The sequence below is a fragment of the Podarcis bocagei genome, assembly GCF_964188305.1.
Source record: "Podarcis bocagei genome assembly, chromosome: 16".
NCBI lineage: Eukaryota > Metazoa > Chordata > Lepidosauria > Squamata > Lacertidae > Podarcis > Podarcis bocagei.
In genome coordinates, this window is record NC_138142.1 from 30,400,262 (window position 1) to 30,414,314 (window position 14,053).

The following is a 14,053-nucleotide window of genomic DNA, read 5'->3' on the forward strand; positions in this document are numbered from 1 at the left end:
CACATTTCCTGGTTAGCATAACTCAATGCAGGCCTCACACAAGTGGAGACTATAATGTGACACAGAATTCAGCATGTAAAGCAGGGATTCTCCTGCTTGTAGTCCTCCAGGTGGTGTTGGACTGCAGCTCCCACTGCCTCTGACCATTGGCCCATGCTTGTTGGGTTTCCTCATTCCTGATCTATTGTTATTTTTCTGTAGCAAAACCAGGTTTCCAACCCTCATGGCTTCCAAGATAGGAAGCATCTGGGTAGTGTTTGCTAAAGTCATAGAAGTTGGAGGAGACAGTGGGTTGCAGGACTTGGTTTTGGGGAGAGGAGATAGATGTTCCTGTGCTCTGCGTATCAGTGGGTTTGAATCAGTAATAGAAGCAAAATCCACAACTTGCGTCCCTTTGCTTAACCCTGCTACCTTCAGGGCGGGGTTTTCCTTCTGTCAAAGTTAAGAGTTTAATTCCAGCCTTGCACATTCATCCACATGTGTTCCAAGTATGGAAAGCATTTTATAAGCCAGCTAGCCAACCCCATGCCCATGTTGCTAATTGGTGACTCTTTCATATACGGTGGACGCTCGGGTTGCGAATGTGATCTGTGCGGGATGCACGTTTGCAACCTGCAGCGTTTGCAACCCTTAGCGTTTGCAACCCGCGTCTGTGCACGCACGGGTTGTGATTCGGCGTACCGCAACCGCCCAAACCTGGAAGTAGCCCGTTCTGGTACTTCTGGGTTTTGGCGGTCCACAACCTGAAAAAATGCAACCTGAAGCGGCTGGAACCCGAGGTATGGCTGTATAAAAAAGTGTTTCTGTCCAGTTGTCATGAGGCAGCTCTTGCAAGGCCTAGGTGATTGGCTACTTGCAATGCCATAGTGTAGTACGTGTCAGCAGAGGGTTTGGGCACAGTAACAGCATTTCTCATAAGGCTTCTGAGAATAGCAACATGGATGCGCAAGGCCGTTACTATGCAAATTGGGTGGCTTGTCCTGTTTTGCCTTATTCACAGGCCGAGGCAAGCAATGGCCCAGTCTTTTGCCTTCAACCACTTTTTTCCTCCTCTTACACAGGCTGCTGGGTGCTGGGCTGGGGAGATGTTCCGAACAGCCATCATGATGGCTGCCAGCCTGGCCTTGACCTCTGCAGTGGTGGCGCATGCCTATTATCTTAAGCACCAGTTCTACCCGACGGTGGTGTACCTGACGAAGTCCAGTCCCAGCATGGCGGTGAGTCTGCCTACCCCAATTGCTGCAGGGAGGTGGGCATAATATCAGGTTTGATCACATGGCTGTGGCTTTAAAGGGTCTCCATTTAAAAAAGGAAAGGTCCTTTGAGCAAAAGTAGAATGAACTGGAGAAAAGGCGGAGAAGACATAAAAGCACACTCCAGATACCATTGCTGAGTTTAATCTTTGAAGTTTGTACAGTGGGAGGAATAATCAGTGCATTCAAGGATGCTTAGCCAGCATCTCTTCAAACCCTGGGCCTCTGGCATATGATCATCGTGGCTTTCTGAAATCAAACTTTGGTTCATATAATATGTGAACTTGCTCCCTCTGTGCAGTGCACCAGAACCCAGAAAATAATTTCAAAAAGACCTAAATAACATGAACCATAGTTCAAGTCTAGCTAGCAATCCTGGATCTTTAAGGAGCCACAAGCAACAGTCCTGAGTTTGCGTGGAGTGGCCTCTGTTTGTTTTTCTTTCTTTGTGCCAGCAGTTGAGGCAGTGCACAACAGCCCAAGGTTATTGCGCCATGTGAATGCTGCCTTGTTCTCTGCTGCTCAATAAATGCAGGACTAGCTCAAAGGGGCTTAAGCTATAAAGGGGTAGATTACGGTTGAACATTAGGAGAAACTTTGTGGTGAGGAGAGGAGTTTGATATGCAGTTTGTCCCTTTTCCATTGTGTGCAGTTTTTATTTTTATTTAGATTGTAAGCTTGTGGGTAGGGACTGTCTTGATTTGATTGTATGCAAGCAGCTCTTGGAATCTTTTCGGCAGAAGAGCAAGAAGCAGATTCTCTGAATAAATAAGTTACGTCAAGGGGTTCTCCTTTGCTGGACATATTCAAGCAGAGGCTAGATGGCACTTAGGACAATTGAGGATGTAGTAGGTTTTTGAACTTCTGGCATCAAGCAAAGTGTTGATCCAGATGACCTCACAAGAGTTCCTTCCTCAACTTCAGGGCTCTGTAGCCTGCTGCCTGAGACTCTGGAACTCCTGCTGTCCAGGACTGTCTACCTTGGCTGCTTAGGTCAGGTGCAGGGAACCCATTTGGTTCGGTAGACCAGATCTTTCTTACCCTCTGCCCTGCCCCCTGTGACCCAGCTTTGTCCCACCCACCTGTCAGTCATTTGATGTCATAATATAGTCAGGTGGTTGCTCCCACCCACCTGTCAAAAGTTTCCTCACAGGTGTGTTTGGGGGGTTGGGATTGGAGAGATACTGAGCAGGATTGAACTCCTTGTTCATAAGCTGACATGTTGGGAGCTTGTTCCTGCTTTCCGATGTCACATATGACACTGGGTATGGAGCAGATGAGTGTGGTTTGGGCGAATGGCCCAGGGAACCAAATGGAGAGGCCTGGCAGGGAAAATGTGACCCCGGGCTAGAGGTTCTGCCCCCCTGGCCAAGACTGACTCAGGTTATATGACCCAGGCTAAAGCAACACCCAGTACAGGAGCTGGGAATGAGAAGGCTGCTTTCTCTTTCTGTGGTGGTATTCTGTGGTGACTGAGTTCACAACAAAGTTTTCTAAATGCAATTACTGCACTCTTGGCCCCATCCCAGCCCTCAGTGGAGTTTGGCAGAGTAAAATCTGCAGACTAAGCTTGTGGCAATGGAACTGTGGTGTGAAAGTAACAATGGTAGTTCAAACCCTTTTACTGTTAAGTTTGCACCAAAGTAACACGTTGATTCCAGGTGTTCTTCTTCTCCTGCCAGGGTCCCCTCAAAAATGGTCTCATCAAAGCTGCCGTCTGCATTTCAAGGGAAGCCTTCAATGTAAAGCCTTATTTAGACCTACATGTGTAAGGAATAGAAGAACCCAAACAATCTGCATATAATAGAGGTTTTCTGAGATCCAGGCGTAGGGCATCTGAAATATAGAGCTCACAAAATATTTCTGCATCACATAGTAAAATTAAGCAGTTTTGAATCCCGGGCTTGTGCCCCAGATCAACTTCATGTGTCCTTTGCCAACCAGGAGCCTGGAATGCTTCCATCTGCAGTTGTAGGTTTCTTCATTGGGGTTTCCTGTTACATACATGCATAAAAGAATAATTTGGTTTGGGAGATTAGGAGGAGATGCTGAGGAACCAGAAAGATATCAAAAGATATTCCCCCACCACAGAGCTCAGCAACACAGTCTATCCTGTTAGCTTCTGAGGGGAGGATTGTGGGCAGCAATGAATGACACCTTTAAGTTTTGTCTGGCCTGCACAGGGATGTTCCTAAAAATGATTTCCCACTCTGCCATTTTTTCTCTCCTCCTTGCTATGTCAGGTGCTGTACATTCAAGCTTTCGTCCTGGTGTTCCTGTTAGGCAAATTCATGGGCAAAGTGTTTTTTGGACAGCTCCGAGCAGCGGAAATGGAGGTGAGCCTTGTTGGGTGCATGGTTGTTGTGGGCCTTGTGGGAAGGCACACATGAAATGCTTAAACTAAGAGCCAGAAACTCCGCAGACCCCTTTGCTCAATCGGCATCATCCTGTGATCACAGAGGAGAAAATAGGTTTGGCTTACAATGGGGGATCTGTATCAATCATCTCTAAAGGGTGCTGTAAGCTTGCGGGGAAGGATTTTGGCATCATTTCCTAGAGTTAAGTTGTAAATAACTTGCATTTCTTTACCAGCTAATGTGTCCTGAGTTCTTTAAGTTTTGGCTGTAGTGGCACAGCAGAGAGGATTTTTGAGTACAATGAGGAGAGAGACGAGATGTTCAGTTACATTGCAATCAAACGTTCTGAATGATAGATCTTTAATTTCTGAGCCTTTGTACATTTTGGTAGCCGGAAGGCCTAGAAACACCATTTTGTTCACATGGAACTGGAGAATTTCACATCTGTGCCCAGGCCCCTGGCTTCCCTGCCAGCTGACTACAGTTCTACCTGTGTTGTTTAACTACGGACCCACAGGTATCAACACTGTCAGTAAGCCTAGCTGGGGAACCTTTCTCAGCCCAAGGGCTGCCTCCCCTCATTAGCAGCCTTCTGGGGGCCACATACTAGTAGAAGGAAGGACCAAAGGTAAAAGCCCTTTTTATAAGGGAATTTTTAGCCCACCCATCATCATACAATCCCAGGGAAGTTTTTAATGTGTGATTTTACTGTATTTTGGTTTCTGTGGAAGCCGCCCAGAGTGGCTGGGGAAACCCAGCCAGATGGGCGGGGTACAAATAATAAATTATTATATTATTATTACACTAAAATAAAAACCAATTTATAAAAGCAGATAAAATAAATGGTCAGAGAGAGACAATCTCAATTCCACAGTTGCAGCAGTGATGGGATTTCTAACGCACGCACCCCCAAATGGCAGCAGTGTTGGCTAGGAATCCAGTCTAGCAAGATATGTTATCACAATTCAAGAGAAATTTTCAGTGAGGCAAAAACACTTGAGGAGGGCATAGAGCAGGCTGCTGAAGGGTGTGATCTGGGGACAGTTGGAAGAGAGGCCCCAGAGGGATGTTTCTGGGCCTGAGGGTTCCCACCCTTACTTTGGAAGCATAGCAAGGAGGGTGCCTCTTCTGGAGACGACTGCATTTGTGGGGGACAGATGGGCCCAGGATTAGAGAGAGCTCCTTAAATCAATCTCTCTCACACAGCATCTGCTTGAGCGGTCATGGTATGCAGTGACCGAGACCTGCCTTGCCTTCACAGTCTTCAGGGATGACTTCAGCCCCCGTTTTGTGGCCCTCTTCACTCTCCTCCTCTTCCTCAAGTGCTTCCACTGGCTGGCTGAGGACCGTGTGGACTTTGTGAGTATGGTGGCCCCAAGGTGCACCACCTGGAGGAAGGGGTAGGGTGGGCTGAAACGGTTTTTGCCGCTCAGACGCACGGTGGCAGTGGGAGAAATAAAAGGCTTTCCTGAACAGTTCAAGCAGCAGCCCAGTTTGGCGGTTCTTGTATGGTGGCTCAAAAGCAAGGCTGATGTGCATTCCTAGGAACACCTGGGGCTTTGATAGTTTTAGGTATATTACGCTTGTATATCTTAAAGCATTTTTCGATCAAAGTAAAAATACAATAATAAAATCACATAAACATTATTTAAAAACAAATTTAATAGTACAATCATATCATTGGAGCTGCTCAAAATGCCTAGGAGTGGGGGCGGATCACCTATTTGCCTGGTGCAAAAACAGTGACAAAATTGGGTGCCAGGGGGGCCTCCTTGGGGAGAGCATTCCTTTAAAAATGGGGCTACTGTGAAGAAGGCCCCAGTCTCTTGTCCCCACCCTCTGGACTAGGATTTCTGAGAAGCTTCTCAGCTTACCTACCACTAGTTTTCTTCCAATGGCACCAGAGGGTTGGTGAACCACTTCTCAGTTCATGCAAGGCAATGGTGGAGGCCAAAAGGCTTGCATTATCTCTGCATCCGAGAAGGAGAAGGGAAGAGAGGAGGACGTCAACCCAAGGCTTGCTGTACCTTGTTCCTGCTGGTGCATGCCACACACTAAGTCAGCTTAAGTCCACCTGGTGCTTTCCAGGTGATTTGGACGTATGTCGGCTGGGTTGATGGGAGTTGTAGTCCAAAACTTCTGGAGGTCACCAGGTTGGCAAAGCTTGTGAATCATGGCTTAGCATGGCATGTGACACAGTAAGGGTGAAAGGAAGAGCGGATGTTGCAAATGTGTGACGCCTATCAAAGTAACTCTGCACAGAGGGTTCTGAAGTTGGGCAAAATGGTGGCTCTTCCCATCAGCCTCACACACCAACCCAGGCCAAGCTATGTTAATAGCAGGGTTATTCCAATGCATTGGATTCTTGGCACTAGAATCTCTTGTTAACAACCAGTCTGGAGCAGGGATTGGAGGGGGGGATTTGTAAGATTCCAACACTAGTTTTAAGTCAGGGATGGGGAACCTTTGGCCCTCCAGATGCTGTTAGTCTCAACATCCCTGACTGTTGGCTATGTGAGGTGTGGTTGATGACAGGTGCAGTCCCAACAAGATCTGGAGGGCCACAAGTTCCCCATTTCTACTTTAAGTGCTTCCACCTTCAGACATTTCTTTTCTACAGGGATCCTTGTGAACTCTGGACATTTGCCCAGAATGCAGAACAGCCATGCTCCAACCTGAGTGCCAAGATGTGTTGGCAAAGCACATGTTCAATATAGAGGCCTACATGAGTTTGGCCAGTCAATAAATGTTGCTGCTTATCTTGGGTGATAAGACCACTTAATCTTGCTCCTTTCTCCCCTGTCTCTCTAGATGGAGAGGAGCCCAAACATTTCCTGGCTCTTCCATTTTCGCATTGTCTGTAAGTACCTGCCTTCCTTTCAAGGCTTTCCTCTTCCACTGCCCGGCTGCTTCCAGTCCTTTCTCAATGAAAGAGGGACATACTTGCAGTTGCCCCAAATCTAGCCCATTTTCTTGCTTACGGCAAAGGTTGTTGCCCACCCACCTGTGCTGAGTGCAAGTGTAGGATTGGTTAACAATCCAGCTTCCTGAGGCAGAGAGAGAGGAATGAATATGCAATTACTTCACAGGAAGAATATGGCAATTATTTCTATTGCGTGTGATTTGGCTTAGTTCCAATTTGTTTTGGGGTGGGGTGCATTCCAAAAGCGCCCTGGGAAAAGATGTGGGTTTCTTCCATTAAAGAGGGGAGCATATTGCCCTGAGGTGTTTTGGGAGGCCATGCCAGGCAGGAGGGGCAACAAGAGAGGGCAGCATTGTTTCAGGGAGCAACAGGCCTTTGGAGGGGGAAGTTGGTGGCGATATATTGGAATAGAAGAGGAGGGAAATAACTGGCGAGGAGTGAGGCCATAACAAGCTCTGGGAGAGAAGGGCAAAAAGTTTGTGCTGGATCTGGGAATCGGTGGGAAGCAGGCATAGGGATTTAAGGCTGACCAGCTGCGGATATCTCCAGGACTTCCAAACAGGCAAATTTGTACAAACCAGACAGCGTAGTTCAGGGCTTGCGTTCAGAAATGGGAAGTCATCCCTGGTGTTTTATTCATCTATTTGGTTTTATTTTTAGATGCTTTTAAAATGTTCAATAAACAGGGCAGTTTGCACTAAAAACACCCAAAACAGTTAACATGCAAATTAGACAGGTCCAGGCAGTCAAATAGGTATGTTTAAAAAGAAAGAATCTAAATTCTTAAGGCGAAGTACCTTAAGGCGGCAGCAGGATGTGGAGGTTTGATAGCTGATTTGCTGAGCTGAAACAGGAGTTCTTGCCTAAGAAAACTCCTCATCCATGTGCTCTGCCAAGAGTTTGGCGGGATGAGCATTTTCCAACTGTTAGACCCTTAGGCCTGATGAGAATAGGGTTGAGCTGCTGGCATGGGCCCTCTTCCACAGCTGAGCCTCAGCTAAAACTTAGCCCTGGTGAAGGCTTTGCTGAAAATGCTTCACACCACTTCTGCTGGCAGAGCAGCAGCTGGTCAGCTTGTAAGGCTTTTGTGGCTTTGCGCAAGGGTGGAATAATTAGTAGGGAGGATGGCGGAAGGGGAGCCTGAGTAAAAGGAGCTTCCCCGTCAGACACTTTGTGGTGTGGAGGGTGAGGGCGGATTGGCATTCGGCACAGCTTTAAGCACTTCCTTTGGGGGGCTCTGCAAAGGAAGCAGTTGGTTAAGGAGGACAACTCCAGATGACATTTGCATGCAGGGACTGCAGGAAATGTTATTTCATACTGGCATTTGCATATAGCTCACTTGGGTGCTCTGACACAAAGCCCTACGTGGCCACTATCTGTGGGACTTCCCATTGTCTCAACCTGCTCAAGCTGAAATGCAAATGATTAAGCGGTATATATAAAATGCCTTAAGCAAATAAGTGAAGAACAAGGGAGCCAAGGAAGAACGCTTGAGCTGCTGGAGAAGGGCTTGGGGAACCTGAAGCCTTCCAGATGTTGAGGGCCTGCCATCTCCCTGCAGCCACAGCCAGCATGGTCAGGGGCCAGGGATGATGGAAATTGTAGTCCAACACTGTCTGGAAGGTCACACATGTCCCCATGCCTGTGCTGGAGTCGTTGGTGCACAGCTGGTTATTGCTGTGGTGGGATTCCTGGAGTTCTGGGCTGACTTCTGCTGTAACTGCTCTTCTGTTGGGAATGCCTTGGGGTTTTCTCTTAGGATGCTATGAAGTGTAATCCCCCTTTGGCAGGCTTTTGTAAATGTTGGAGATAAATGGCAGCAAAGTACAAGAAGTACAGTCTGTGGTGCTTCAATTAAAGCTGAGGTGCCTGCCAAAAAATAAAATAAAATAAAAGACAGTGACCATTTGCAAGCACAGTAATTGGTGCTGAAACGAGCAGGGGCTTAGCACAGCTGAGTAAATCAACACCCACAGTGTGACCCACTGCAAACCATTTCTCTATTCAGCATCTGATGAACCGAACTTTTTGGTAAACTACATTTCAGCTGCTTGACACCAGATTTTCTCTTCAAAGTTTGTTTTCAAGGGTGGGCCACCATGAGGTCAATATCAGCGTGTTCTAGCAGGTTGAATGTTCTCCTACTGGCTTCTGAATATCACCATTTCAGAAAGCTTATGCTGTAGTACATTTGCTAGTCCTTTCCTTTAGGTGTCACAAGACTGTGTGGGGTTTTTGATGCAACAGGCTAATCTGGCTAGCCTTCTAGAAATGGCAAATCACTCTTTCTCTCTCTTCCTCTTTTTAGCTCTGATGCTGCTCCTGGGCATTCTGGATTTCCTGTTTGTCAGCCATGCCTACCACAGCATCCTCACACGGGGAGCCTCCGTCCAGCTGGTCTTTGGCTTTGAGGTGACTGGAGTGCGCTTTGCGCTTTGCATGGAAGTCATTGCTCACAGTAGCTAGCAGAGGTTTCTGACAGCCTTTGATGACACAGACCACAGATTGCAAAGAGGAGAGCAGACCAGCAGCTGTGAATGACCCTGGGAAGCAGAGCACTGGGTGGGGTGGGGAGATGTAGCCATAGGTTTCAGCAATTCAGAAACTCCTTTTCTCCATGCAAGTCAATAGAGCAGCTCTTGTTCAATAGCCTAGTGTGAAGAACTAAGCTGGGATAGCTCAGTTAGTAGAGCACGAGACTTTTAATCTCAGAGTTGTGGGTTTGAGCCCCACCTTGCGCAAAAGATTATTGCATTGCAGGGCGTTGGACTAGATGACCCTCATGGTCCCTTCCAACTCTACAGTTCTGTGAGTTCAAGAAGACGAAAGAATCTACAGTCATGGAGATGTGTATGTTCATGGGTGGGACACACTTGCCATACACCAGCTGCCACCGTATACATTCTGAGCTAAGGAGTGTTTTTAGAGTTGGAGTAAAGACAGACTTAATTTAGATTAAAAACAAGAAAACGGACAGTGATTTAGATTGCTTTTAAGGAGGTAATTTCTAAACCAGTAGGGATTTAAAATTCAAAGCAAGGAGCTTTGCTGGGTTCCAGACAGAACTGTCAGAGTTTGAGGGGGATCTGTGGAGGCTGGTCCATTAGTTCCCATAGGGCAGTGTCCTACGAACCTAAGCCACCACCCACCTGCTTGCTTTCCTGCTTACAGCCAGTCCAGGGAGTGGCCCTGCCTGTTGGATTCCTCCTCCTTAGTCCCAGGGTTGCCCTTGCAGAACTCAGGTGGGGATGAGGAGGATTGGGAGAAAGGTAGAATGAGTTGCCCCAACCTGTCAGCAACTCTGACTCCAGCTCCTCTTGGGCTCCCTGCCAGTCCCAAGGGACATCAGCCTCTACTGGAGGGGATGCATTGTAGATCCTCTTCATGCTGATACTTTGGCTGTTGCCTGCTGTGTTGAGCGTCTTTTATTATGCTGAAAGCATAGGAAGGTATTTGCCACCCCTGACACTGCCCATCCTTTCAGAGGGAATCATACAATCATAGAACTATAGAGTTGGAAGGGACCCCGAGGGCCATCTAGTCCAACCCCTTGCAATGCAGGAATCTCAACACGTGGTCCCCCATCCAATTTGAAACCACACTGGACCCTACTTAGGTTTGCAAATGTGCTAGCAATTTTATTGCTTCACTGAAGTCTCATGGAAGGCTGTTGCTTCATGAATGCATCCCAGTTAATCCCCATAGCCAGAAACAAAGAACTGCAGGAAGGGTGAGGTATGTGTCGTAGGTTGGAATTGCATTGCTTGTTGGTTTAACTTAATGGCTTGATGTGAGTTCCTTGGCACTGCCAGCTTTGGATATGGTGTGCCTGGCTTGACATGGCTGTCCCCATGTTGCCCTCAGGGTGGATTGAACCTTGAAGCATTGATGTCTGGTGGGAGCAGGAAAGAGGACTCCTGATCCATAATCCAATAGGATTAGGGAGATGTTTGCCAACCAATGCCTTGTTCTGTCAGTTGACTTGGTCCTCTCTCTCTTGCTGCTCCTTTCCCACAGTATGCTATCCTCATGACGATGGTGCTCACCATCTTCATCAAATACATCCTGCACTCCATCGACCTCCAGAGCGAGAACCCTTGGGACAACAAGGCCGTCTACATGCTGTATACAGAGCTCTTCACAGGTGATGGGGGAAGGCCTGTGGGTCAGTGGCAGAACACCTGCTTTTCATGCAGGAGGCCCCAGACAGGGCTGGGAATGGCCCCTGCCTGAGACCCCGGAGAGCCTCTGCCAGTTGTTGTAATACTGAGCTAGATGATCCCAGGGTCTGATTATGTAAATCTTGTCATGTTGTAAGCCGCCTTGAGCACTGTTTTAACTATGGAAAGGCGACATACAAATAAAATGATAAATGAATGAATGAACGATCAAATATAAAGCGGCTTCCTAGGTAACAGGGGCCTCCTGGCCAAAGAAAGCAGACAGTGGGCTCCTTCCTTAGAGTTACTTTTCTGCCCTGTGGCGATCCTTGGTGGGGCTTGGCCGGGTGGGCACAAAGCAGCCTCCCTGCACATATGCCAGCCATAAAAGTAGTAGTAATAATTCTATTATTTGTATGCTGTAGCCACTCTGGTTGGCTTCCAGTAAAATATAAAAACACAATCAGATATCAAACATTAAAAACTGCTTTCAGGGCTGCCTTCCGATGTCTACAGAAGGTCATATAATTGGTTATCTGTTTGACATCTCATGGGAGGGTGTTCCACAGGGTGGGCGCCACTAACAAGAAGGCCCTCTTCTTGTTCCTTGTAGCTTCACTTCTCACAGTGAGGGAACTTCCAGAAGGCCCTCAGAACTGGACCTCAGTGTCCTGGCTGAGCAATGCTGAGTGGAGACGCTCCTTTAGGGCCGAGGCCATGTAGGGCTTTAAAGATCTGCCTTCTCCTGGGTCTAGTGGCAACTCCTCATGGAGAAATCAAGGCAATATTTTTTTTTTGGGGGGGGCGGTTTGATTTGTGACAGCTGAGCCAATTCCCTGGTGAGAAGAGGACATGGAGCATCTGTGGTTTGGTTGCCAGGAAGGATTTGCCTCTTGGCAACGTGAAGGTTTACGTGCTGGCTTGACCCCCGCTTTCTTCCTCCGCCTCTTCTTCTGCAGGATTCATCAAGGTCCTCTTGTACATGGCCTTCATGACCATCATGATCAAAGTGCACACCTTCCCGCTGTTTGCCATCCGACCCATGTACCTGGCTATGAGGTGAGATGTGGTTGGCATCATCGTATGTGTGGGCTTGCGAATGCATGCATCCGTCTGCTTGTAGGGATCCACATGTGTAGGAAATAAGTCCTCTGGCTTGAAAATAGCCAGAGTCTTGGGAGAGGGGAGGCACTTTGGGCCAATGCCATTTGAAGAGAGATAACGTTCATGCTTACTATCTGTCAGCGGGTGGCGCTGTGGGTAAAACCTCAGCGCCTAGGACTTGCCGATCGCATGGTCGGCGGTTTGAATCCCCGCGGCGGGGTGCACTCCCGTTGCTCGGTCCCAGCTCCTGCCAACCTAGCAGTTCGAAAGCACCCCCGGGTGCAAGTAGATAAATAGGGACAGCTTTCTAGCGGGAAGGTAAACGGCGTTTCCGTGTGCGGCTCTGGCTCGCCAGAGCAGCTTCGTCACGCTGGCCACGTGACCCAGAAGTGTCTGTGGACAGCGCTGGCCCCCAGCCTCTAGAGTGAGATGAGCGCGCAACCCTAGAGTCTGTCAAGACTGGCCCGTACGGGCAGGGGTACCTTTACCTTTACTTTACCTAACGTTCATGCTTACTATCTGTCGCATCTGTGGAAGCAATGAGGATGGTGCCCTTAGATCACCTGCTAGTCCTTTTTGCCTCTTTCATATCCCACCTTTTCTCCAAGGAGCTCAAGGTAGCAGACATCAATCCCCCCCACTCCCCATTTCACATGGGGTTAGACCTCGGAGGCAACGACTGGCCCAAGGTCACTCAGCGAGCTTCATAACCAAGAAGATGGTTTGAGCCCTGATTTCCCAGGTCCTAGTCCCAAACTCTAACTACACCACACTGGCTTATGAAAGCAGCATTTTACATTTTTTTAAAAAAAATATTTAGAGAATAAACCAACATCAAGAAACTCGCCTTTCTCATCAGCCGGGGAAAATGCTTGTTTCTCTTGAGTACAGCATCGTATGCGCCTGGAACAGCTAAAGCAAGGCTGAATTTTATTAAAACAAAAGCACTTGTTTGCTGGTGTGTTCCCAAACCACCTGTAGTTTATTACTGCTAGGTTATGATTTTTATAGTGCAGTCTATGTACGTGGCATTTTATATTGAGCAGGTTTGACAGACCTGTGCCCCATGTAGCTGAAACTGATACAGGGAAACAGTTAAGGGGGGGGGGGGGAGATGGAGGCAGGTAGGGAAAGAACACGCAGTGATTTCAGTCTGCATGTATTTTGGCTTAATTACATTAAAGAATAGGGACTAGGAAGATGAGGGAGCAGCATCAGCAAATGAAGCAGGAGAAAGGAAGCCCAGGGGAAAGGATTTAGAGCCATAACATTCAGAGCAGCTATCTTGGACAGAATCAGGAGTCAGACACACAGGTTTTCAGTAACTAGGCAAGATATTAACCCAAGGGTGTCCTGCCCAGTATTCGCTTAAGATGTTTTGGTAAGACTTTTCAAATCAGCGGTAGACTTGATTCTTGTGTATGTCCATCCAGGCAGTTCAAGAAAGCTGTGACAGATGCAATCATGTCCCGCCGAGCTATTCGCAACATGAACACCCTGTGAGTATTCACTGGGAAGGGGGTGAGGGCTGTAGAAAGTGGTTCTCCTTTCCAAGTTTGGGTTGCTGAGGTGAGGGGGGAGGGCAGAGCTTTCATGGTTTCCCGGAGCCTTAAATAAAACTCCATAAACTGGACCTTGCGAAAGGCAGGGAAGAAGGTCCATGATCTTCTGCAATCCTTTTCCTCCTCCCCAGGTACCCCGATGCCACTCCAGAAGAACTGCAGGCCATGGACAATGTGTGCATTATCTGCCGGGAGGAGATGGTAATGGGTGCAAAACGCCTGCCTTGCAACCACATATTCCACACCAGGTAGGAGCCTGGCTGATACTGTACTTAAGAAGCTTGAATGTATGAGATGGGTTTTATGCAGCTGAGGCAGTTCAGCCAGTACTGTTAAGCCTAGGACTGGTGGTCACTGTCCAGGGTCCCGAGCACAGAAGGTAGACAAGCGAGGAGGGCCTGACCTTGTTGGCGCTGAGCCTTGAGGGCACAGGATAGCATCAGCAGGGGAACCCTTGCCGTTCTGCTGGAGGAGGATGGGGGAATGCTTGCCAGTGGTATTCTGGGGAGTGCATTTGCAAACCCTGAATAAGTCAGTGGCTGATGTCTGCCTGCTCCATTCATTGTGTGCTGTATCTTAGGGTAATGGAGCAACCAGGCCTAGTGAATGAACCCTCCACCCCTGATCAGGGGCACAGAAAGCAGCTTGTGGTCCTTGTAGCTGGGACCTCTCTTTAAAAATCGCACTGTTAGAC

The 14,053-nt window shown here is 48.0% G+C and overlaps 1 protein-coding gene across 7 annotated transcripts in view; it reads left to right on the top strand.

The window, feature by feature from the left end:
- The window catches only part of SYVN1 (synoviolin 1), a 29,289-nt gene that overhangs the window by 5,466 nt on the left and 9,770 nt on the right, over positions 1–14,053 (top strand). For 5 of the 7 annotated variants that reach the window (XM_081174085.1, XM_081174083.1, XM_081174086.1 and 2 more), the window contains exons 2-10: positions 1,062–1,217; positions 3,497–3,589; positions 4,817–4,969; positions 6,422–6,470; positions 8,842–8,945; positions 10,551–10,677; positions 11,653–11,752; positions 13,231–13,296; positions 13,491–13,607. In XM_081174085.1, coding sequence (XP_081030211.1) covers positions 1,086–1,217; positions 3,497–3,589; positions 4,817–4,969; positions 6,422–6,470; positions 8,842–8,945; positions 10,551–10,677; positions 11,653–11,752; positions 13,231–13,296; positions 13,491–13,607 — 941 coding nt within the window. In that variant the 5' untranslated portion in view covers positions 1,062–1,085. Of the gene's footprint in view, positions 1–1,061; positions 1,218–2,395; positions 2,519–3,496; positions 3,590–4,816; positions 4,970–6,421; positions 6,471–8,841; positions 8,946–10,550; positions 10,678–11,652; positions 11,753–13,230; positions 13,297–13,490; positions 13,608–14,053 lie in introns of those variants that run through there. The other 2 variants (XM_081174087.1, XM_081174088.1) reach the window with 2 other exon arrangements.